The sequence below is a fragment of the Tetranychus urticae genome, chromosome 1 (assembly GCF_039701765.1).
Source record: "Tetranychus urticae isolate SD_2017Ah chromosome 1, NJAU_TeUrti_SD_1.0, whole genome shotgun sequence".
NCBI lineage: Eukaryota > Metazoa > Arthropoda > Arachnida > Trombidiformes > Tetranychidae > Tetranychus > Tetranychus urticae.
The window spans coordinates 22,728,139-22,752,018 of record NC_142958.1 but is presented as its reverse complement, the minus strand read 5'-3'; the positions used below and the strand labels follow the sequence as shown (position 1 = coordinate 22,752,018).

General features: G+C 34.4%; 6 protein-coding genes across 8 annotated transcripts; 5 read left to right on the top strand and 1 right to left on the bottom strand.

Annotated features, from left to right (window-relative positions):
- The first annotated feature begins 139 nt into the window (after positions 1 to 139).
- LOC107362348 (phosphatidylserine lipase ABHD16A-like) lies at positions 140 to 1,813 on the top strand. The gene is made up of 4 exons (XM_015929387.3): positions 140 to 712; positions 787 to 1,323; positions 1,459 to 1,604; positions 1,675 to 1,813. Exons 1-4 carry the CDS (start codon positions 244 to 246, stop codon positions 1,765 to 1,767), a joined length of 1,245 nt encoding a protein of 414 aa, XP_015784873.1. The 5' UTR covers positions 140 to 243; the 3' UTR covers positions 1,768 to 1,813.
- An 80-nt stretch (positions 1,814 to 1,893) lies between these two features.
- Positions 1,894 to 4,554, top strand: LOC112538495 (facilitated trehalose transporter Tret1). The gene has a single exon (XM_025160857.2). It carries the CDS (start codon positions 2,572 to 2,574, stop codon positions 3,961 to 3,963), a length of 1,392 nt encoding a protein of 463 aa, XP_025016625.1. The 5' UTR covers positions 1,894 to 2,571; the 3' UTR covers positions 3,964 to 4,554.
- A 1,285-nt stretch (positions 4,555 to 5,839) lies between these two features.
- On the top strand, positions 5,840 to 10,807 carry LOC107362350 (uncharacterized). Its single transcript, XM_025160883.2, has 2 exons — positions 5,840 to 6,678; positions 9,402 to 10,807. The coding sequence occupies exons 1-2, from the start codon at positions 6,482 to 6,484 to the stop codon at positions 10,591 to 10,593; spliced, it is 1,389 nt and encodes a 462-aa protein (XP_025016651.1). The 5' UTR covers positions 5,840 to 6,481; the 3' UTR covers positions 10,594 to 10,807.
- Positions 10,808 to 10,815: 8 nt separating this feature from the next.
- On the top strand, positions 10,816 to 11,584 carry LOC107362349 (ubiquitin-conjugating enzyme E2 D4-like). Its single transcript, XM_015929388.3, has one exon. The coding sequence runs from the start codon at positions 11,053 to 11,055 to the stop codon at positions 11,509 to 11,511; it is 459 nt and encodes a 152-aa protein (XP_015784874.1). The 5' UTR covers positions 10,816 to 11,052; the 3' UTR covers positions 11,512 to 11,584.
- A 1,245-nt stretch (positions 11,585 to 12,829) lies between these two features.
- Positions 12,830 to 16,849, bottom strand: dsd (attractin-like protein dsd). Its single transcript, XM_015929384.3, has 2 exons — positions 15,606 to 16,849; positions 12,830 to 15,487 (listed from the first exon to the last, which is right to left on the bottom strand). The coding sequence occupies exons 1-2, from the start codon at positions 16,721 to 16,723 to the stop codon at positions 12,859 to 12,861; spliced, it is 3,747 nt and encodes a 1,248-aa protein (XP_015784870.1). The 5' UTR covers positions 16,724 to 16,849; the 3' UTR covers positions 12,830 to 12,858.
- A 58-nt stretch (positions 16,850 to 16,907) lies between these two features.
- Hel89B (histone acetyltransferase 1) lies at positions 16,908 to 23,624 on the top strand. 3 transcript variants are annotated; one of them, XM_015929382.3, is made up of 4 exons: positions 16,908 to 17,050; positions 17,516 to 22,775; positions 22,848 to 22,984; positions 23,066 to 23,624. In XM_015929382.3, the coding sequence occupies exons 2-4, from the start codon at positions 17,601 to 17,603 to the stop codon at positions 23,361 to 23,363; spliced, it is 5,610 nt and encodes a 1,869-aa protein (XP_015784868.1). In that variant the 5' UTR covers positions 16,908 to 17,050; positions 17,516 to 17,600; the 3' UTR covers positions 23,364 to 23,624. The 3 variants fall into 3 exon arrangements, with proteins under 3 accessions (XP_015784868.1, XP_089122852.1, XP_015784869.1); XM_015929383.3 differs by lacking the exon at positions 16,908 to 17,050 and adding an exon at positions 17,146 to 17,302; XM_089266726.1 differs by having other exon boundaries at positions 16,944 to 22,775.
- The last annotated feature ends 256 nt before the right edge of the window (positions 23,625 to 23,880 follow it).

The following is a 23,880-nucleotide window of genomic DNA, read 5'->3' as shown; positions in this document are numbered from 1 at the left end:
TGAGATACCAAACTTGGAAGTATTAGTAATCGTATTAGTAACATCGTCACAAATAGGCTACTAATTACCTTGACTGGTTCATTTGATTGATCATAAATCTTCATGGAGATAACAAATTTCCTTGTCCGGCTCATTATTACATTATTATGTTTAAATAACTAGTTAAAGTGATCAGTTGAAAGTAAAGTTAGTTGTGTTTCTGATGTAGTTTAATTGTAACTTTGCCTTGTTTAGCCAATCATAATGGAACCATCTTATACCACTAATCGAATTAATTATTACGAGAATGAGTTTGAATCAATGCCTATAACATTTAAATGGAGTGAAGCTCGTCTCGCTGACCCCAAAAAGCCTCCTAAACCGTTGATCAGTGAACCTGAAGAGACGTCATTTTTTCACTATCTGCTTCAATTACCACAGGAAATTGTAACTTCAATTTATATGAAAACAATGGGAATCAAATTAATCTATCCAGGATCAACAATGATGAACAATTTATTAATGTCTCAGAAAATTCGGGACAAACGATTACGCTTGATTAAAGATTATTCAGGTAGACGGTGTAAATTGTTGACAAATGATGGCAATCTCATTGATTCAATGTTTATCGATCAAAGAGCTAACACTGCTAAAGGAAATGCTTTGGTTATTACTTGTGAAGGAAACATGGGTTATTATGAGTGCAGCAGTCTATGGTGTCCGTTATTAGCAGGTAAGTCCAATTTGATCGCTTGCATTACTCTTTACAGATGATTTAATTTTCTTAATTTCTATTAAAATTTTAAGGCTACTCTGTTCTTGGTTGGAATCATCCTGGTTTCGGCTCTTCAACTGGTCAACCATTTCCTGAAGCTGAAGTTAATGCCATTGATACCGTTATGAAGCTTGCTCTGGACAAATTTGGTTTTAGTCAAGAATCGATTATATTGTATGGTTGGTCTATTGGTGGTTACACTTCAAGCTGGGCTGCTATGAACTATCCTCACATTCGAGGCTTAATTCTAGATGCTTCTTTTGACCATATTTATAACGTAATTTCGAGTAAAATACCGAGAATCAGTCGTACTTATTGGCAGACTTCAATGAGAAAACATTTTAACCTGAATGTTTCAGATCATCTAACTCGTTATCCTGGTCCAGTTTTGGTCATACGAAGGACTAAAGATATTGTTACAACAGACATTCTATCTGATCAAATCATGTCAAATCGAGCAAATTATATCATAATCAATCTATTCAATCAGCGTTTCCCATCACTAATGGCTGATACATCTGTTTGTTTGGCTCTAAAATGTTGGCTGTCCGGTGATTCTAATCATCAAGGTAAGTTAGTTGATTGATAATTTAAAATAGAAAATTTTGATTTCTCAAACTGAATTGAATAATTGGTAAATATCAATATGTTAAATCTAAGAAGTAACTTTTATCATTTCCTTTCTCTCGAACCTTCCTCCCTAGATCGAATGATGATTGACCATAAAGTTGATTCAGTTGCATGTGAATCTATTTTGAGAAATTATCTTAATCAAAATGGTCGACGATTCCCGGTTTTCATTGGTAATGGGTTGGATGAACAGACAAAAATTTGTTTGATTATTTTTCTGGTAAGATTTTATAGCTTTGAAAAAATTGATTCAATTTTAAACACAATGAAATTATTCTCATTATTTTCAGGTTTCCAAGCATTTACTGGATTTTGATGAAAGTCATTCTTGTCCTTTACCAGTGAGATATCTAATTGAACCATGGGATCTTTTTAAGATTTGAGTCACCATTTGTTGGAGATTGAAACTATTAAATAACTTGAAATTGATTTGTAAATTGTAAATTTATAATTCATTTATTACAGATTATTTTAGTTCTTGGAAAGTTTTTTACAGAAAGCAATAAACTCCAATGTTATAATCAATCCAATACAATCAATGATAAGTGCTAGAAAATCTTGTCAATGAAGTACTTGTACTATCAAAGTGGATTAGTGCTTCTTCAATTTTAGGTTATTCATGAATGAAAGATTTTTTAAACGCTTATTGTTAATACATTTTTGAAAAACTGAAAGGCTCAATTCGAGTTTGGCACTTTTTTGTTTCACATTGTATCCGATAGAGGAACAGCTTCAGTAAGAGGAACAATAACAATAACAAATCGTGACATAGGTAATTTACCTGTACAGCTCTCACTTGTAAACATATGTCTGTTTTGTTGTATCTCTGTGGTAAAGATTAAAGTTTTACTTGATAGAATCTTAAGTCAATTGCGAGATTACTACTGTATTTTGTGAATGGAAAGAGGAAAAGTTCCAAAGAAGTGGAAAATAAACATATGGATTAGTTTATACTAAAGAGTACTGGTTATTCAATTAGCTCTTAATACTCCTTTCTGATCTCTGTTACATTTTTTTGGCATATCCAACTCTAATTGTGCGTCTAATCACTGATTTGAAAAATTGATTATTTGTATTTCCCACGTTTTTATCTAAGTTTTGATCAGTTCAACTATTTGCATGTTTATTAACGATCCTTTTTTGACATCGTTACATTAATTTTATATTATAATTGTTCTAACCTTGTGATGGAAGTCGATACAACATCATTGATACAATACGATGGACCAAAGTTTCCTCGCTATTATTGGGCTGCTGTTGGAGCCTACCTGGGCTCACTATCGATCGGAACAGCACTTGGTTACTCATCAACAGCTTTACCTGGTATGAAATTACAATCAAGCCAACTGATTCTCACATCAAAGTCTCTTCAGTCATGGTTTGCGAGTATCCTTGCTTTGGCCGCTCTTTTCGGTGGTATTATTGCTGGTCAAAGTATCGAAAAGATTGGACGACGATTAACTCTGATGCTACTCTCTGTCCCATTTGTCGCTGGTTGGCTTTGTATTGCTTATGCAACAAAAGTTCAAGTTTTACTCATTGGTAGAGCTCTGACTGGTTTCAGTTGTGGTGGCTGTACATTAGCTTGTTCAATTTTCATCAGTGAAACTGTTCCTACAAATCGTCGTGGTTTAATCGGTTCTGGTTTTCAACTTTTTGTTGGTGTTGGTTTAGTAGCTAGTTATGTAGCTGGTAACTATCTGAGTTGGCCATGGCACGCAGTTTACGCCACTATTTACCCTTTAGGAATGCTGTGTGTTGTTGGAGCTCTCCATGAAACACCAACATGGTTATCACTGAAAGGCCGCCATGAAGCTGCTATGATTGCTTATGTATTTTTCCGACAAACTCCTCCAGAATCAGCGCCTATCATCGTTAAAGAAAATCAATCCGATAACTGTTTAGACTCATTCTCCAGTTTTCGCAGTCCATCAATTTATAAACCTTTTCTCCTTGTTCTATTCATTATGTTTGGACAACAATTCTCAGGGATAAATGCCGTTCTTTTTTACACCGTTGATATCTTCCATTCATCAGGATCTACTATCAATGATAATTTGGCAACCATTATCATTGGTGTAATTCAAGTGATTGCTACGTTTATTGCTTGTATTTTGACTGATCGCTTGGGCCGTCGTTTTCTCCTTATTGCTTCCGGAATTTTCATGGGTTTATCTTTACTTGTTTTAACTCTTTATTACCATTTATCAGACGTTCATGGTAAATCCTTCAGTGATTCGTATGGTTGGCTTCCTCTTACCTCTCTCGCTATCTATACTTCGGCCTTCTCTCTGGGTTTTGGACCTCTTCCATGGCTACTTATGAGTGAATTACTTCCTGCTCAAGTTAAAGGTGTCGCATCCGGAATAGCTACTGCATTCAATTGGTTAGGTTGTTTCATTGTTTCCAAAGAATTCGCTTCTTATCAAGATTTGGTTGGTAAAGCTGGAACTTTTGGTACTTTTGGTACAATTTGTATAATATGTGCTCTCATAGTAGCATGGATTCTTCCAGAAACAAAAGGCAAATCTCTCCAAGAAATTCAAAGAATCTTTTCACCCAAAGAGCCAAAGATTTAAAATTATTATCCTACAATATCCTTTGGTATCACTTCTCCGACTTGATGTTACTTTAATTTATACATTCGCAATTTTGTTAGGTATTGTGAAAATTTTGCCCATTTTAGTCAAAAAGAAAAAGTTTTGGAACTTTCATTTACAACGCTGATACTCAATATGATTTTCCTGTGACAGCTTCTGCTTCTCTCCTCATTATCTGCCAATACTCAATATTGAATTTCTTGCCATTCAGACGTGAATGTTTTATGTCAATTGTAACCTTTTGGAGATCCGAGAAACCAACATAATCGATCAAACTAGTCATACAAAAATCAAATCTAACAAAAAAAACAAGGAAACTTTGGTATTGACATTCCAAATTAAAAAGAAATTATTTCATCGAAAAACTGCTCATCATTAAATGAATTACGTTTTTCTACATCTTTTTTTGAGGTGGAATATTGTTTATTTTTACTGTTATACTGCTTGACTGTCCAATGAGATTCTGAATGATCTGTGTTTTTAAACTCAAATTGTAAAGTCACATTTTTACCCTCAATTTTATTGTAAAACTCAATTCAAAGAAAAAAATATACTCAAGTGAAAATTGAACTTTGCTCATTTCAATCAACTTTTATTTGAAACATCCCATATTACATTATAATATCTGAGATCAACTTCCCCTTAATTTCACCAGACTACATGATCTAAACAATCAGTAATCAACCCATTTGATAAACAGACAACAATAGATAATAAATTATCATTAAGATGCGTCCCTCTTGTCGAGATTGGATACGACAAGATGAGAGAGCTAAATATGATCTAATTGTTATTCCATTGATCGTACTCTTTGTCTATTACCTTTCATTCCTTGGTTACCTCAATTATATAACAAACTTTCTGTCTCTAAATATTTTCCTCCAGCCACTGTTAATCAACTTGATAATTTTCATCTTAATTAGCTCAATAATCGGAACACTGTTGGCGATTTTCAAGATATTTTTCGATATTGATGAATGGAGATCAAGAAATACAGATTCTAGTGATGGACTAATTTTTGTCTCATAACCAATAAACACATTTCATGCAATTTACAAATTTCTAGCTTTTGTTTTGCTAATTAACAATCTGTAATTCCTAATTAGTAACCAGTTAATTTACATGCAAAGTAAGCTAGTATTGATACAATTGACACTTTCCATGAATTACGTTTTTCTACATCTTTTTGAGGTGGAATATTGTTTATCTTAAATAACTATCTAATGAATTCTGATTGATTTGTTTTCAACCGAAAAGTAAAGTCACATTTTCACTGCTAATTTTACTGTTAAATTCAAAGCAACATTTGCTCAGATTGAACTTTGTTCATTTTAATCAGACTTAATCGTGAACTATCCCATTCTGAATTACATTATTTCCCCTCTAAATTTCAGTTGATTACAAAATTGGATCTAAACAATCAGTAATCTACCATTTGATAAACAGACAACAATAGACAATAAACTAACCCATAAACATAACTAATATGTTCAAATCTCAATTCATCTTTGATATAACTGTGTAAGAAAATGAATATTGCTTAAATTTTCAATTCCAATTGGGACGGAATATTATTTGAAATCAATTCCAACCATGTGATTAAAAAGTAAGATAAACAAAAATGTATTTTCTAATGGTTTATCAATAATGTTAATAGCGTCATAACCAACGGGTAATACTGTATTGTTACCCAAAGCTTTCCATCGCAATTAATTATTTGATAATACATTGGCAATCAAGGTGATTCTCGTGACTCGCCATTATCAAAAAATTTTGCAAAACAAAAATGTTTAGATAATGATAGCGTTCACCTGTCAAACTTGACTAATGGTTAAAGGAAAAATAAATTAAGTTAAAAGATGATAACATGATGAAGATGAAGACGGTGAGATGTTAAAAATGGTGAAGTGGAGGAGGAGACGAGAGAAAATTTCAAGAATGTTGTCAAGATGCTCAAGATTTTCAGCTCGATGTATCAACATGTTTAGTTACTGACTTACCTCGCTGTCTTTAAGTGTGTTTATGGCAAGTTTATTGGTGAATCTTAGAGGATAAAAACCCCTAAAAAATTGTAACCAACTTTGCGTTAATTTTCAATAACAGTTGTAATTATATTTCAATTGTTTCAACTCTTACCCACAACTTATCATCTTTGATCGCTCTGAACGTTATCTTCCCAAATCACTCCTCTTCATATCTTATTTTTGTTAACACTTTCTCAATGCACATGTTTCTCCGTATGTTTTTACTCATTTTATCGCCATCCAAAATTATCTTTACTTTATTTTTTCTTGGCCTTTTATTGTTTCAACCGCCAGTCAGTTGTAAACCCGAGCCTTGCTCTGAACCTCCAGCCTGGAATGTTACACCAACCGGACTGGCTTCATCTTCTGGTATCATAAGCCCAATGGAAGAGTCTGTTGGTGATGTTACTCTGATTGCGCTCATGAAATACAGCTGACAATTAGCTCAACAACAGATACTCCGATTAAAATCAATGTTAAAATTTTTACAAAGCACTGGTCTAACCGATATCCGTTTCATTATTATCAACAGTCAACAGACTGCCAATGATTTCAACTCCTTGTTAGAGCTTGTCAAAGATTCTGGTATCAAGGTTTATCAAGAAACCAGTGACGAACCCATTTGGCGTAAATTGGAGGGTGGTAAAGATGATATGTTTGTTTATGATCGGTAAGTAAAAACCTTTGTATTAACTCAGTCTAACGACAAAATTAACATAATCTAATCATAATTTGGCTCTCACATCATTTTGTTGCCAATCAAATCGCTTTGTTAATTTTTTCTGTCTTGCCTTATTGAGTATAACCGTTCAGTACTGAAACACCAGACAAATTTAACAAACTAATCACACTGAACCCATTGAAAATTTCAGCTTTTGATAAACCAGCGAAGATTATTCATGAATTAAATCATCAATTTATATACAAAAATACACCTTTTTTTGTGATTTACACCGAATACGCACTAAAATGAAATCTAAATATCTCAAGAAACCAAATTGAATCTGTAAATTGTGCTTGTTTTATCTAGAGACGAAATATCTTACATTTTTGGGTGAATGAAACGCTTCTTTGCCTGATGATCTGAGGTTAAAAACAAGGAATCAAATAGAGTCACTGAAGTTACTATTTATAGTAATTATTGGTAAATTTAAAGTTCACTCAAACATTAATTATTAACTAAATGACTTCAGTCTATCTTGCCAGTCGTTACATTTTCATCATCAACAACCATAAACTGTTAAAAGTTATTTTCCCATTCTGGTTAACTATTTTTACTTTTAACCTTCTATGTTGCACTGATTTGTTTACTTGTCAGGGTGGGACCGGCTTTCCACCACATCCACCTCTTTATCTACCACATTTTTCCATCGCCTTTTCAAACTCTTTTTCAATCGCTTTTTCAACGTCCACCATATTGTCCACCAAATCTAACACATCCATCATTTATCAAATCATTCAACACCACTTTTCTGAGAGACTTTTCTCAACCAAATTTCCCAACGAATTGTTCGCCACATTTTCAATCAATTGTTTTTCATAAGATTTTTCACCAGATTGTTCAACGCTGATAGATATGAGGGTGGAGATGTTAGATTTGGGTGGTGGACAATATGTTGAAAAAAGTGCGGAATCTATGCTATCTTAGCTAGTCAACTAAATTTCATTTTTCATCTATAAAAGGAAGAAAGGAGGACCTGCAAATGAATAGGGCAAATCTCCTCTTAGGATATATTTATGAAATGAACTTTTTCGAATGTAATTTTTCATGCTGATTCCGAATATCTGTTTCTTTTTTTGCTAAATTAACGCATTCGAGAGGAAAGTTCATATCATGATTCGAAGGTTGCATTTTTTAGCACGTTAGAAGAGGTCGCTAAGCCAGCCGATTCTATTCGTGATCTATGTTATCAAAGATGCTGAACAATATAGTGAAGGTTTGGTCCCTTAAAAAATCGCCAAATAGGGTTAAAATTGCGAAAAACCAGATTAAAATATAGATTTATTAATGACCTTTTAAATAATGAAGATGCCGTCTAAGCCAGCTAAATATTGACATTATCAGTGTAATCAAGTATGTTGAATAATATAGTGAAGGTTTGGTTCCTGAAAAAATAGCCAAACAGGGTTAAAATTGTAAAAAACTGAATTTGAACAGGGATTAATAAGCGTATTTTTGAAAATGATGAAGAAGCCGTCTAAGCCAGCTGAATCTTTTCAAAACAAATGTAATCGAGTATGCTGAATAATATGGTGATGGTTTGATTCCTAGAAAAATAGCCAAACAGGGTGTTGCATTGACATTCAGTAAAATTTAACGAAATCCAGTTTTCGGCAATTTTCAATCTGTTTGGCTATTTTTTCAAAGCTTCAACCACCACTAGATTATTCAGCATACTCGATTACATTTGTTTTGCCAAGATTCAGCTGGCTTAGACGGCTTCTTCATCATTTTCAAAAATACGCTTATTAATCCCTGTTCAAATTCAGTTTTTTACAATTTTAACCCTGTTTGGCTATTTTTTCAGGAACCAAACCTTCACTATATTATTTAACATACTTGATTTCATTGATAATGCTAATATTTGGCTGGCTTAGACGGCATCTTCATTATGTTTAAAAGGTCTCTAATACTATGTGATATTTAGATATTTTGGCCGATATCTCAAAAACTATGCATGCTATAAAAAAATAGATTCGATTTATGAAATTGCCATTAAATTTTGTGTCTGAAAAGTATCATTTCAAAAGAAATCGAAAACAGGCGATTTTGCAGGTCCTCCTTTCTGATCAAAATTACCACAAATTGAGTAAAAAATAGAAACAGCTATTGCGATTCTACCTTTACTGTAATAGTAACAATGCAAAATTACAATTTCAATCCTTAAAGCAATAATAAATCGTTTTTTTTGTGCCAATCAACAATCAAGGTTAAGGATTTAATTGATATACTCTTAGGCTTATCCAATAACAATTATAATAATTTGTGTAGAATTAATTGAAACATTGAAAGCTATTAGTATAAACTTATCTTAATCAGGAAATTATTTCCAGAGTTGTACACTTTCATTGATGCAATTACACGATACTTTACTTACAACATAACCAATAGTTACCCATTTGATAGCTCAATTGGTTTTGTCTGAATCCTGAAAAGATTACGATTTATGTTAATATTCATGATAACGTTAATAATAATCTCTACTGAAAAACAAATGCCAAGAAAATGGACAATTCACTTACATTGAGAGCTATAGTATTCGTGATTCAAGCTAAAGATTCTTAGAATTCGAGAGACACAAATTTTCACAAATGTGTTTGGTTAAAATTATGAAAAAATTGAAAATTCTAGTTGACTAAAAAAGACTAATTTGTATTTCTTGTTGTTTACAGATGCGGTCGATTAACCTACTATGTGCCTTATCCTTTAAGTGGACTTCACGATGTACCAATCGTTCACACAACCTTATTATCCAGTTATTTTGATTATCCTTGTGGTAAAATTTGTCAAAATAAATCTCAACCGTCGATAAACAAATCTTCAACATACAACAGCAATCACCCAAGCCTTAGTTCACTTTTGATCAACTCGGTTCACAAAAGTCAATCCAAATTTATTGGTTCAATCGTTCCCAAAAGTGAGTCTGGTTCGAGTGGGGAAACAAACCAGTCAAACACTGATTATCTTAATGCAAATATAACCAAAGAAATATATGATAATCAGCTGTTGCCCGGTTCAAATGTGTACGAATCAAGTGATGGTAAAAAAATGGTTATTGATTTGGGTAAACCTTTCGGTAGGCAACAGAAAGATTTGATTGATGAATCAGATGGCAGTGCCAGTGGGTCCGGCGAGTCTCCAATGTTACCTTCAATACCAATAACAGACAATATTCATGTTGTATCTTCACTGGCAACGCCATCATTATCAACATCCTCACTGACGGCAACAACAGTGAAACCTAAAGTAACCATTAATGTATTAACTTCAATAGATTCAAATGAATCGTTGAATTCATCCTCAGTGTCGCCTTCATTACCAGGACATTCTGCAGTTTCAGTTGAACCCTTTGGAGTTCGCTCTGTTTGGAAAATTTGGCAATTTTTTGTTGGCGGAACAGGAAATGAGTCAGGTCCTGTTGTCATTTCAACTGCAAATGAAACCTCAAACTCAAAATTTCCATCAAATCAATCAATTACATCGAATTTATCATCCCTCAGAAAACGACCTTCAATGTACAACAATATTAACATCAACAATCAAATGATCACCAATAATTCATCTTCAATCAATGTTACCAATGAGGTTTGGCTATTGAATGGTAAACGCTGTAATGGTTTCGATAAATCTGTTTGCGTTGATATTTCCGTTTCTAAATTGCTTCGAGCTCGATTATGTTGCCTCAACGAAGTTACTGGAGGTTTAATGGGACCTGGTAAAGGATTTCGTTGTACTGGTTATACTAAATCAATTTGTAATAAAATGTTTCCCTTAATCAAATGTTGTCTCAAAGATTTTCATCATATTCTTGGAAAATATTTAAATAACAATTCATCACATTCACCTTCTTCAAATATTGGTTAATCGCCAATAACTGAATCAACACATGATACCAATGAATCTGCTTTTTTCACGTCAACTATTGTATCAACCTGCTTGACCTTACATCATCAATTCATTTATTATTATCATTTAATTATTGCAACAATCTTTTCTGGTAATCAAATTATCACTTTTCTGTAACCACCTACATTTCATCAACAATTAAAAATATAAAATGTATATTATTAACTAAAAATGGAATTGTCAAAATTTTCTTTCTCCAATTATTTTTTATTCAATGGTTAAGGCCTATCAATCTTGCAACAATCAGAGTCTAATTGTTTGAGAGTAGCAAATGGCCAACAATCAGCAGTTGCTAATTGTTTATTTAACTATCACAATCAACCCTACAACAAAATATAAATTAAATGAGTTAAGGTGATTTAATTGGTGGTTGATTTGAAACCGATTCGGACATGATGGCCATCATTGAGTGACGTTATGGCAATTCATAGGATAAAAATGGAATTGGATGAGTTTGAGAAAGATCCACCGGAGGGATGTTCAGCTGGTCCAATTGGTGATGACTTGTATTCATGGGAAGGAATGATATCTGGCCCATCAGATTCACCTTATCAGGGCGGAATCTTTTTCATTCAAATAAACTTTCCAAAAGATTATCCATTTGACCCTCCTCGGATCCGATTCAAGACCAAAATATATCATCCCAATATAAGTAAAGAGGGTAACATTTGCTTGGATATTTTAAAGAAGGGTCGTTGGTCAGCTGCTTTGACCATTTCCCAAGTTATGCTTTCAATCACATCTCTATTAACTGATCCCAATCCTGATGATCCTTTGGTCACCGAAGCCGCCAATCTATACAAAAAAGATAGAGAACAATATAATCGAATAGTTAAAGATTGGACTAAAAGGTATGCAATGACTGATGGACTTTAAAATTTGTATCATTTATTTTTTGTACTGATAAGGTGCCAATTATAATATAAAAAATTAATAATTTAAACACATATCATTACCTTGTATTTGTTATTTCACACTGATTTACTAACCTTTATATAGTGACTGTTGACGCCTGCTGTTGGTAATATGATGGTAATTATGTTGATCATTAACCATGATTAAAATTCACTCACTATTAAAGGTGTTGCTTGAGCTAAATTAACTGGTGATACCAAAAATGAGAGGGGAAATGTAAATCTTGATTTGCAGTTTGCTGGCTCAATCTGGGGAGGAGAATAGGCTATTTGAATAAATACGAGAAAAATTCAATTTGATTTCATCACGTTGTTATTAGTTTGTGTTAATACCAGTTGTCAATTCTTATAATCCAATGCTATTACTTAATCACAATTTCCAATTAGTTAATGATGTTAAACTCCATTAAACTTGAAACAATATTTGTAATGTAAGTTGATATGTAACTGTCTTATCTTTTCAATCGCTTGTATCTTTACCAAAAAATGTGTCTCTCCGTTTTGAACCCTTATCTTTTGATGACTGTTATGTCCAGTTGAGTCAAGAGTGTAAAGACTTGTTGACTCAAAGTTTACCGATTATGACAAAAATGAGTGGCAATGGTGAAGACACAGGAAATGGAAAGAGTGGCTCTAATCATCACCAACGATAACAATTGAATTAGTGAGAGTTTAACATCCTTCCGTCTATATCCCCATTTAGTCTGAACACAAGTGATAAGCTCTTCTGACAAAATTCACCAATGAAATAAATTGATCAACAATTTGCTCTCTTTAGCCTTTTTTGTCTCTTTTTTTGTCTCTTTTCCCTCCCCTAGAAAGGTTTGTGTCTCATCTTCTCTGCATCCGGTCGATTCAACTTATATAGCATTCATTTAAAATATTTTATAGTTCATTTCATATTGTTTTCCCTCATTGGTGACTTCAAAATTGAAAATTTCAACTTTAAATCCAACTTTTTTAGTGTAAACTCTGTTTTCGTTCAACTTTTCGCCTAAGTTTCTGTGTTTCCAAGTTCCTAACTCTTTTACTTGTGCAATTACTTTTATATATTTGCTTAATGTTCTTCCTAAACAACCCAATAGATGAAAAATGGAATTATCAATTTAATCAAGGAAGGATTAGTCCGTCTCTGGGCTGCAAGGCTTAATTGCAATTTATTTTGAATAGCAATGAAGTTGAAATGCCAGCTGCCCAGTGAAGGGCTGTTTACTCCTTGAATCAATTCATCGAAGTTATCTTCTCCATTTAAACTAATGAAATAAACTTTGGTCAAAGGATGGCAATATTAATAGCGGTAATTTTAGTTTTAGTTTACACATTTAGTACATTTTTGATCAAGTGTCCCAAGAGAGACCAGAGCGGAACCAATGGCTAGACCAGTTTGCCCTGGTGGTACAGTTGATGATCCACCTGATGGTAGACGAAGAATCAATGAAAGAACTGCTGCTTTGTTCGAACTACATGGCTCCAAGGCGATTGGTGTTGGATCACAACGGGCATGTAACATGGTTTGAGTTGATGAATCTCCTGTTTCATTAATACCATTTCTCTGCAATAATTCTTCATTGCAATCATCGTTGTTCAATTCAATTAAAATACTGGCAAAAGGGCGACTAGCTCGATGTTCCAATTCAAGGAACAGTTGTTGACGGCGGCGATACATGTCATAACGTTGTTTAATTTTCCACATAATTGCTGCGATTATTAGTAAAGTTAAAAAGCAGCTAGAAAATGTCACAAAAAATTGCAACAGATCAAGAGTTCGGTGTTGAGAAAAGGATATTTGTAGTAAAATGGGTGTTTGGAAGCTGAATACATTAACGAAAAATGTTGCATTGTCATTACCAAATGAAGAATCTTCTCGACTGAAGCGAATCTTGAATGAACCACATTCTAATAAACTATGTTTCCAAGTAATTGTTGGGGCTCCCACTGATATATTTACTAATGCGAAGGAAGAACATGCTATTGTAAAATCGACATCTACATCAGGCTTGGCCGGAACGTTCATAAAATTAATTCGTTGAAAATGCGAATCTTCTGGTTTGGACATATTAAAAGTGTATTGGAAGTCAACTGATAAATTGTAGTAACAAGAACCTCCAGGCTCTGTTGGGTTGCCATAATAATGACTTGATTCATCACATTTATCACAATGATGACCAATAATACCTTTAGTAGTACAATAACATTTTCCAGAATCTGGATTACATTGAGTAGAGTGATTGTAACAGAAACACGGACGACAGGTTCCTCCATTAACTGGATTACCGTAATGACCCTCCATACATTTTTGACAATGAAGTCCTTCCGTTAAATCTTTACATGATTCACAGGTATTTGAATCAGTTGAGCAATGACTATGACCGTTACACTGACAATCTGGACAAGAAACAAAATGCCATCGTTTTTGGGGACATGCATCGGGTATAAGAGGGCTCATGTAAGATCCTTCCATGCATTTACCAACTCCTGTATTAGATCCATCATCACACCATCCACACCTTGGATTATTCTGGCATGCTTCACAGGTTTGAATGTCTTCACAATTAAGTACTGAACATTTCCAATGATGAATGGTCCATTCCATACATTGACCCATAGGAAAGACAGCAGCATAAGCATTTGATTCAATACACCGTTGTGATGATGAACACCACATACAAGGTCCACGAGTACAATTGCCACAAGTTGTGCGAGTAAAACAAGGTAATTCACAGATAGGTTGATATGCGTCACTTATGATCGCATTGAGCCATTCTTTGCTAGAACCATCGACCAAGTTAGTGACATTATTATTGAAAATACTACTGGGAGTATTTGAAATCACTCCACTGGTCTCACTGGACCCAATAACACCATTACGAGTACTAGTTCCAGAAATTGTTCCATCGTTTTGTTTGTTTTCGGAATAGCTTTCACCATTCTCAAATTGAGTTTTAGACACAGCCAGAACTGCTTTAGTCAACATTTCGTGGTCTCGATTGAAGCGACATTTACTGTCTCGTACCCAAATGCAATGTTCTTTGGTATGACAATAGTGACAATTATCAAGTTTATCACAATCTGATTCTTTTCTTTTTTGATTATCACATTTGCTAACATCAATAATACCTTTTGAACCAGATTTTTTACATTTCTCGTGATGACAAGACTCACCACACCATATACAGTCATACGAATTTTCTAGACATGAATGACAGTTTGTTTGCTTTTGACAAAGTTCGCTGAAATTGGTTTTAGAACGAGGTTCACAACGTGTAGAGTTTTTAGATGAATATGATAATGTTGATAGGTATTTGTGTTTGAAACAATCACTACGGTAAGATTGGCCGGGTGAACATTCCCCAGGTGAGAATCGAATTAGTGAGTTGAGCATAAGACTATTAAAACCAGCAAATATATACATATGATCTCTATAAGTAATTGCACTGTGACCATAACGACCGGATCCTTGAATTGAAGGCTCTTTCATGGTAATCCAGTTATCACATTCGATGTCATAAGCTAGGAATTGAACGGAGAAACATTTATCACCAGTATTATCGTGCGTAGCATTGTGACCGTTACCACCAAACACATACATAAGTCCATTAATAATTACAGCACTATGTAGATATCTTGGGGAATGGCTCGGATTTAAAAGTTTCCATGTTTTCTTATCAGGATGATAACTGTATAAAAGATCGACGAGGATGGAGTCAGAAAGCGATGAATGATAACCACCATGTACATAAATTAAATTGTTTTCAGGATAATAAACACTAGTGTGACCATAGCCTCCTTTGACATGGGCACCATTTGTGCTGACCACAGTCCAGTTGTTGCGTTTAAAATCATATTCTTGGACTGAATTAAGATATCCATAAATAGGATTATGACCAAAAATAACAATCATACGATCACCAACAACATTTGCAGTATGTCCCATTGATCTATATCAAGAATAAATATCAAATGATTAGATACATATGTAAATAAACAAAATTATAAGCTAGTTTTGAATTGTATAAAACAAAAGAAATGGTGAAGACGGTTAAAAATTTTACTTACTTCAAGGGCCCACGCAATTCAGGACTATGACGGATACGCATATATTGACTGTCGTCATTTCGAAGAACAGTCCAAGATCTTCCATCATAACGCCAAAGTTCATTAACTACGTTTGTATTTTTTATCATTCCACCAAACATGTAGAGTGCTCCATTGTAAACGGCAACAGAATGGCCAAATCTTGGAGTTGGTCCTTTTTCAATATAGCCAATAGGGTCCCATTTTTTCAGATTGAGATCAAAACGAACAAAAAATTCACTCAACTCTGCTGTTTTGTCAAAAAATTCTCCTCCAATAACCCACATAGAATCATTTAAAACAACTGCTTTGTGAAGTGATCTACCTTTGACATTTCCGGTAGAAAGGACAGTACTCCAATAAGGTTGTGAAGCACTTTGACTACAATCATCTCCAATATAATCTGGTTCACATATACACCTACGTTCAGATGATTCACAACGACCGTGAAAAGAGCATTTGTTGGGACATATGGGTTTATCACAAGCGGGTCCATCCAAACCACCGTTACAGGTACACACCCCATCGATGCAAGCACCATTAGCAGAACAATTGTTTGGACAAGAATTATCGCTATAAGAAATCTTGAAACCACTCATATTATAAGCAGTGTCTGAATAAAAGTAAAGATAGGCTCGACCTGAGGTAGCAATGATTTCTGGTAGCTCCTGAGTATAATAGCCTTCTTTGATTAGAAGACCACTAAAAGCTCCAATGAGAGGTGAAAAAATGGAATCTCCATCGAATATATACAAATGATCCCAGCTGCATTCAGTTGCGAATTCATTAAACTTTAAACGAATTGTGGTATTTGGTTTACCTGGATCAATTAACCATGTACATTGAAGATCAGTAGCATAGTTGTCATTACCGTCCGTTATCTCACCAGATGTTTCTTTCAAAATTGTCCTACCCGTACACATATGACAAGCAGAACCTTGCCACCCTCTATCACACTGACAGCGGCCGTCTTGACAGGTACCATGATAACAAAGAACATGATCGCATGATGATTTTCTGGGGCCTGGCGACAATGAATGACTGCTAACCAGTATGATCAATGATAACATAGGACAGAAGATAACTCTTTTGTTCATCATGTCGATGCTTTTCTAAGCTAATTCAGATTTAATCGACAACATTGGTCGGTCAGTTAAACACCTGAAATACACAAAACAAATTATTTAAATTCTTAATTTGGCTGATTACCAACATAGTCGAGCGCTGAATATAGAATGGTTTCACACAATATTATATATCATCTGGGCGACAAACTCTTTTACAGCCTATATTACCAGATGGAGCTTTAAAAGTTCACTTGAGTTAAAAACTGTTTTGTATTTTGTTTTGTTTTTTAAAAAAGTAATTGTTATTAGTGATCAATAAATTGGAATAAAGCTGTGAACCTCATCATTAGGATTAAATCGGTGAGTGTCAGTCAAAACAAAAGTAATCTCGTGTGGGTTCTGAAGAAATGAATTGTGATAAAGAGCTGGAAAAAAAGAGTTTTTTCTTTTAGGTATCAGTGTGATTAGTAAAATGAATCTCATTCTAATGAAAAACATTTGCAAGGAGGAGACATCTCTGGGGGTAGGATCTTAATTAAATCAATTTAATCAAGTGTTTTTGACAGTTTAAAAAACGCAAAAAAGTGTGAAAACCTTGTCACAATCAACAAGGTAAACCATGGCAAAGTTCTTCTCCTAAAACGTAGACCCATCTTTTCCCATTTAAAAATCTTCATATCCTTTTCAATTCAATTCATACACTTATACTTTTTACCCCTCCTTGTTGAATGTTTTCTAAGACCTCAAATTGAGTTAAAATGCTTCATACATGAATTTCAATCTCTTTTTCTCCCTTTTCTGCCATTCTCCTCAACATATGTAAAGGTACCAATTGATCTTGTGTGGTGTTGATGCTGTTTCTTAAAGATTATTGCTTCTAGGTGTTTTCATTGTCAGATAGACTGAAACAATGAAATCGCGACTGGATAGACTGTTCCTGTTGCTTGACCAAGGAACCAGTAGTGTTACCCGGAAGGCTGCGGCTCAACAATTAGGCGAAGTTCAACGTCTACATCCACATGAGTTAAATAATTTATTAGCCAAAGTTCGAGGCTATCTTCACAGCTCTAGCTGGGAGACCAGAATAGCTGCAAGCCTTGCTATTGAAGCGATAATCAAGCAAATACCAAAGTGGCTACCAAATGGTACAAATGATGAGCCAATTGATAATACCTCTCTCGACTGTTTTGGTGGAGAAGGCCGGATGAAATTAGATGTTTTTGATATAAATAAGGTGATCGAATGTGGCCGTAATCTACTTGCTTCTGAAGGAACTGAATATGACTTAAATTTGATCAATTGTGATAATCTTTCAGCTGATAATTTGAGAGAAAAATTGTCTGCTCAGAGACAATTGTTGAATAAGAAATTAGGTCTAGATATAAGTCAAAAGTTAAATTTAGGAATCCAATCCGATGATCTTGTTTCCAATGAGGATCTCTCTCAAATACAGGATGTTAAAATGGAAAATACTGACTCTAACGTTGGAGCAAATAATGACCATAGTGAAAATAATGACAAGAAAATTGGTAACCTTAACTCAAAAAAAGTGGAAATTAGTGAACTGTTGAATCTAAACAAGAGAAAAGCAGCTGACGATCGTGGATCGATTGAACTGGAGGAAGGTGATAAAAATATTGATAGTACTGCAGTGTGTAAATTTTCTGTTAAAAAGATTAAATTGGAATCTGATAAAAAGGATAATGAACTCCAAAATGAATCTAAAGTGATTGATTTGAATAATCTCAAAGAATGGCCTTTGCAATCTTTCTGTGATGAACTAATGAGTGATCTTTTCAATGCAAGCTGGGAAGTCCGTCATGGAGCAGCAACAGCTCTGCGAGAAATAATTAAAGTTCATGGTGTTTGTGGTGGAAGACCGTTGAATGCTCCTAAAAGTCAAATGGATGCACTTAATCAATTGTGGCTCGAAGATTTAGCTCTTCGATTGATTTGTGTTCTTGCTTTGGATAAATTTGGTGACTTTGTGTCCGACCAAGTCGTTGCTCCAGTCCGTGAAACTGCTGCCCAAACGTTAGGATCAATTTTCAACATTATGTCTAAAGATAATGTTTTCTCTACTGTTAAAATTCTTCTCCAATTACTTGTTAGACCGGAATGGGAGACTCGTCATGGCGGTCTTTTAGGACTTAAATACTTACTAGCCATTCGCTCCGATTTAACTTTCGAATTACTACCAAAAGTTTTTGATTCTATTTTCAACTGTCTGAAGGATAATGAAGATGACGTTTCTGCTGTTGCTGCTGCCGCTTTGGTACCAGTTCGTGACTCCTTAATAGAAACTTTACCTGACAAAGTTCCCATAATCATTGATTTTCTATGGGATGCTCTTCTGGAAATTGATGATCTAACCTCATCTACAAGTGATATTCTCAAACTTTTATCTTCGCTTTTAATCAAATATCATCATAATGATCAGAAAAGACTACGTGAATTGGTACCTCGTCTATGGCCATTTCTTGGGCACAATCTTCCTTCTGTTCGTAAATCTGTCATAGAATCACTTTTGGTATTGATAGCAGCTGATTTGGCCTGGGCTGATGTTGAAATTATCTCAGAATCTCTTCGTCTACTATATCAAAGATGTTTAACTGAAAGTAACAATGAAATCCTCGATCTTTTATTTGATTGTTGGTCTAAGTTCATCAAAACATGCAGTCTTAACGATATATTAGCAGCTTCTACTCCACATTTATCTGGATGGATTTGTTTAATGATGCATCCAGCTAAAAATGCCATTGATTCTAAAGTGAGTCCAGTTTGGTTTGTCCCTAGAAGACGAGCATTTCACGGCGATTCAAACCAAAAAGTCAAATATTCCGATAATGGACTCAATGAGCCTGAGAAACAGTACTTGGGTGGTGCAGAGTCCTTATATGATACTCCTCTTAAACGAGAAAGATTCGTTATCCGTGCTCGTCTAACTGCCGCCAAGTTTATAGGACTTCTGGCTGAATACGTTTATCGTGTAGTAGCATCTAAATCTCCAAGCCCCTCCGAATGTTTTACAAATTTACTTCTTTTCCATCTTAACTCAAAATCTGCTATCCAAAGAACATGTGTTGCTTGGATTATCAAAGAATGGTCTTGTGCCCATGGTCCAACAGTTTCCGAAAATAGTTTACCTCGTTGTTTGCTAGATAAATGTTTAGAATGTTTAAAAGAAACAGTTTATTATGATGAAATTGCTCTTTCGTTTAACCGACTTCAACATGATGCCCGAGACTTTATAAGCACCATTAAGTTTAATAAACTCACCATTGACGATGAAATCTATAAACCAGGAAACATTTTGACAATTCAACAGCTTTCAGATCTAGTTTCGACTGTTTACCAATCATCTATTGAATCGTCCAAAGTTAAAGTGAAAGCATCTACTCTTGAATCAATGGAAGAACGACGAAAAGCAATCGCTTCTTCTATTGAAGAGCTTACTCGTTATCAAAATTCCCTTTCTATGATGGTTACTTCAGCACTCTCGAGTTGTATAATTTCATGGAAGATTTTACCCGACAAATTGAATCCAGTTGTTCGCCCCTTAATGGATTCCATCAAAAGAGAGAGCAATGAACAATTACAGAGAGCATCAGCTAACCATCTAACTTTTTTATTAGACCTTTGCTTATCTCAAGATAAACCAGACAATTCATCTCCGGTCAACAAAATAATCAAAAATTTAGTTACTTTTCTTTGTTCTGATCCAAATTTTACTCCCAATCTGTCTAATCCTGTTTTGAGTAATTTATCATCAACCATCAATAATAATGCAACCAGTAATAGTGGCTCATGTTCACCATCAACTCCATCAACTCCAGGTACTCCTGATTTATCCAATGGCATACTCACATTGATTAATATGTGTAAACAAGCGGAAAGATATAATCTTAAACGGTTAAACTCATCCAACTCATTCAAAAAAAGCACCGAGAATCCTGACGAGGAAACAAGCTCTACTAATATACCTGATGATAATGATAAATTTAATGAACTTATCCGTCGAGGAGCATCATTTGCCCTTACTGAAATTGTTGCGCATTTTGGTGATCAATTACCTGAACGGCTACCTCAAATGTGGGCTTATATTACTAATTTTCAAAACTTAGTTAGTGAAGCTAATGACAAAGTAGATGTGAATAAGGCTCAAGAATTAATACAATGTCTTCAAGTTTTAGAAGTAATTGCTCCATATCTACATTTAAATCTTCATCCTCATTTACGTCAGCTTTTACCAAAATTATGTTCTTGTTTGGAAAATTATTTTTATGCTGTCCGTCACCTGGCCGCTCGTTGTATTGGTGTTCTCAGCACAGTCATAACTCCAGAAACAATGGATAAAGTTCTCGGATTGGTACTTGATATGCTGGGATCTAGTGACTCAGATCTACGGCGTCAAGGAGCGGTTGAAGCAATTTACTGTGTTGTTGATAAGCTTGGTATTTCTATCGTTCCATTTATTGTTCTTCTGATAATTCCTATGCTGGGTCGAATGAGTGATACAAATGAACAAGTTCGACTTCTAGCTACTCATTGTTTTGCTCAGTTAATTCAATTAATGCCACTGGATGATAGTAAAAGTAACAAGGTGCCTATCAAATCTGAATTATTGGAGAAAAAGAATCATGAGCAGCATTTTCTTGAACAGCTTATGAATCCCAAGAAACTTGAAAATTTTAAAATTCCTGTCCCTGTTAATGCTGAACTTCGTTCATATCAACAAGAAGGTGTCAATTGGCTGTCATTCCTTAATCGATACAAGTTACATGGAATCCTTTGTGATGAGATGGGTTTAGGTAAAACTCTCATGTCTATTTGTATATTAGCTTCTGATCATTACATGAGATCTGAAAAATATAAAAAGACAAAGGCCCCTGATTCAAAGCCTTTACCTTCCATAGTAATTTGTCCTCCCACTTTAACGGGTCATTGGGTTTATGAAGTTGAAAAATTTGTCGACTCAACATATCTTCATCCATTAAATTACGCGGGACCACCTATTGAAAGAGCCAAATTACGAAATAAATTAAAAAATCAAAGTAATCGGAAAAGTTATAATCTAGTTATAGCATCTTATGATATTGTACGCAATGATATTGACTTCTTCTCATCAATATCTTGGAACTATTGCATTCTCGATGAAGGTCACATTATTAAGAATGGTAAAACAAAATTATCAAAAGCCATAAAATCACTTAATACTAATCATCGTCTCATATTGACTGGAACACCAATACAAAATAATGTTCTCGAATTGTGGTCTCTATTTGACTTTCTTATACCTGGTTTCTTGGGGACTGAAAGGCAATTTGCGATTCGTTATTCCAAACCTATTCTCCAAAGTAGGGATGCCAAGTCATCATCAAAAGAACAAGAGTCTGGTGTTTTGGCCATGGAATCGCTTCATCGTCAATCTTTACCTTTTATCCTTCGTCGTATGAAAGAAGATGTCCTTAAAGACTTGCCTCCCAAGATTATGCAAGATTATTATTGTGAACTATCAACTCTCCAATCACAATTGTACGAAGATTTCGCCAAGAGCAGAGCTCGTGCAAGCCTGGAAAGTTCAGTTCATAAACTTGAAGGAGGAACAGCAAGTTTGAAATCTGTAGACTCCACTGGATCACAAGCTAACTCATCTCACATCTTTCAAGCACTTCAATATCTTCGTAAAGTTTGTAATCATCCTAAGCTCGTTCTCACCCCTCACCATCCTCAATATGATTCAATTATTTCTCGCCTCAAAGATCAAAGTACATCTCTCAACGATATTAGTCATGCGGCTAAATTGTGTGCATTGAAACAATTGCTTCTTGATTGTGGTATTGGCTGTTCAAGTTCATCCACTCTCATGGGAGGAAGTCAACCAGTCGTTAACCAACACAGAGCATTGATATTTTGTCAGCTCAAGGGGATGCTTGATATTGTTGAAAACGATTTACTCAAAACCAATATGCCTTCAGTCAGCTACTTACGTCTGGATGGAAGTATTCCTCCAGGCTCTCGTCAATCAGTTGTTTTCCAATTCAATAACGATCCATCAATTGATGTATTACTTTTAACTACTCAGGTAAAGTCATTATTTTGTTTATATTAATTTACCAATTATTATAACCTTATCTTTTTCACCTTTTTTCATTAGGTTGGTGGTCTTGGTCTTAATTTAACTGGAGCCGATACGGTTATTTTTGTGGAGCATGATTGGAATCCTATGAAAGATCTTCAAGCGATGGATCGAGCTCATCGTATTGGCCAGAAAAAAGTTGTTAATGTTTACAGGTAACTTATTATTTTATATATCGATCATTACACATTACCTGACTATTTCAATTTAACTGAAATTTTATTTCTCAAATTCAGACTAATCACTAAAGGAACACTAGAAGAAAAAATAATGGGCTTACAAAAGTTCAAGATGACTATTGCTAATACTGTGATCAGTTCAGATAATTCTCAATTGCAAACAATGGGCACAGATCAGTTACTTGACTTATTCTGCTTGGACAATAAAAACGGACCAGACAACAAAGAAGGACCAGGAAATGCTAAGGGTTCGGGTGTTAAATCAGTTCTAGAAAATTTACCTGAATTATGGGACACGAATCAATATGAAGATGAATATGATTTAAGTAATTTCATTGAATCACTCAAATCCTGATACACTCTCGATAAACATTCAAATCTCATCAGAAAAAAGCAGCATAAGGATTCATGAAAAATAATCCGTAATCGTAAATTTTCTCAGATTTTCGTTATTTGTAATGTTAAATGATAATACTAAATGATAAAATACGCTTATGTATAAGAGTTGCACATTTTTAACTAAATATCCAATTTGAAGAGATATTTATGAGGTGAAGCATGCCTGTAAAAAATCATCTATTTATTTTTATTAAATTCTAGAGAAAACGTTCAGCAATTAACGTCTGTGATTTTTTACTATTTTTTACAGAGATGTGAGTAAACTGATCCATTCTTAAAAAGGTAGGCACTGTAATTTTTGATGGATTTGATACGGAAATGTTGTTAGAACCGATAGAATCTGTTACAATTTCAAAATAAAAATCTTTCTAAAATGTAAGACCCAGCAATGAATTGGTCTTAATTTTCGTTGTCAATTAATCAAAGGTGAAAACGCAAAAACTTTACAAAACATTCCTGGATAACAACAATTG

Bases quoted from the DNA above. Each gene is read 5' to 3' on its own strand.
- LOC107362349 (XM_015929388.3), top strand. From the start codon at position 11,053: ATGGCAATTCATAGGATAAAAATGGAATTGGATGAGTTTGAGAAAGAT.
- LOC112538495 (XM_025160857.2), top strand. From the start codon at position 2,572: ATGGAAGTCGATACAACATCATTGATACAATACGATGGACCAAAGTTT.
- Hel89B (XM_015929382.3), top strand. From the start codon at position 17,601: ATGAAATCGCGACTGGATAGACTGTTCCTGTTGCTTGACCAAGGAACC. The intron at 22,776-22,847 runs GTAAAGTCATTA...TTTTTTCATTAG, and splicing joins TATTACTTTTAACTACTCAG to GTTGGTGGTCTTGGTCTTAA. The intron at 22,985-23,065 runs GTAACTTATTAT...TCTCAAATTCAG, and splicing joins AAAGTTGTTAATGTTTACAG to ACTAATCACTAAAGGAACAC.
- LOC107362350 (XM_025160883.2), top strand. From the start codon at position 6,482: ATGTTAAAATTTTTACAAAGCACTGGTCTAACCGATATCCGTTTCATT. The intron at 6,679-9,401 runs GTAAGTAAAAAC...TGTTGTTTACAG, and splicing joins GATATGTTTGTTTATGATCG to ATGCGGTCGATTAACCTACT.
- dsd (XM_015929384.3), bottom strand. From the start codon at position 16,723: ATGATGAACAAAAGAGTTATCTTCTGTCCTATGTTATCATTGATCATA. The intron at 15,488-15,605 runs GTAAGTAAAATT...TTCTTGATATAG, and splicing joins GAATTGCGTGGGCCCTTGAA to ATCAATGGGACATACTGCAA.
- LOC107362348 (XM_015929387.3), top strand. From the start codon at position 244: ATGGAACCATCTTATACCACTAATCGAATTAATTATTACGAGAATGAG. The intron at 713-786 runs GTAAGTCCAATT...TAAAATTTTAAG, and splicing joins ATGGTGTCCGTTATTAGCAG to GCTACTCTGTTCTTGGTTGG. The intron at 1,605-1,674 runs GTAAGATTTTAT...CATTATTTTCAG, and splicing joins TTTGTTTGATTATTTTTCTG to GTTTCCAAGCATTTACTGGA.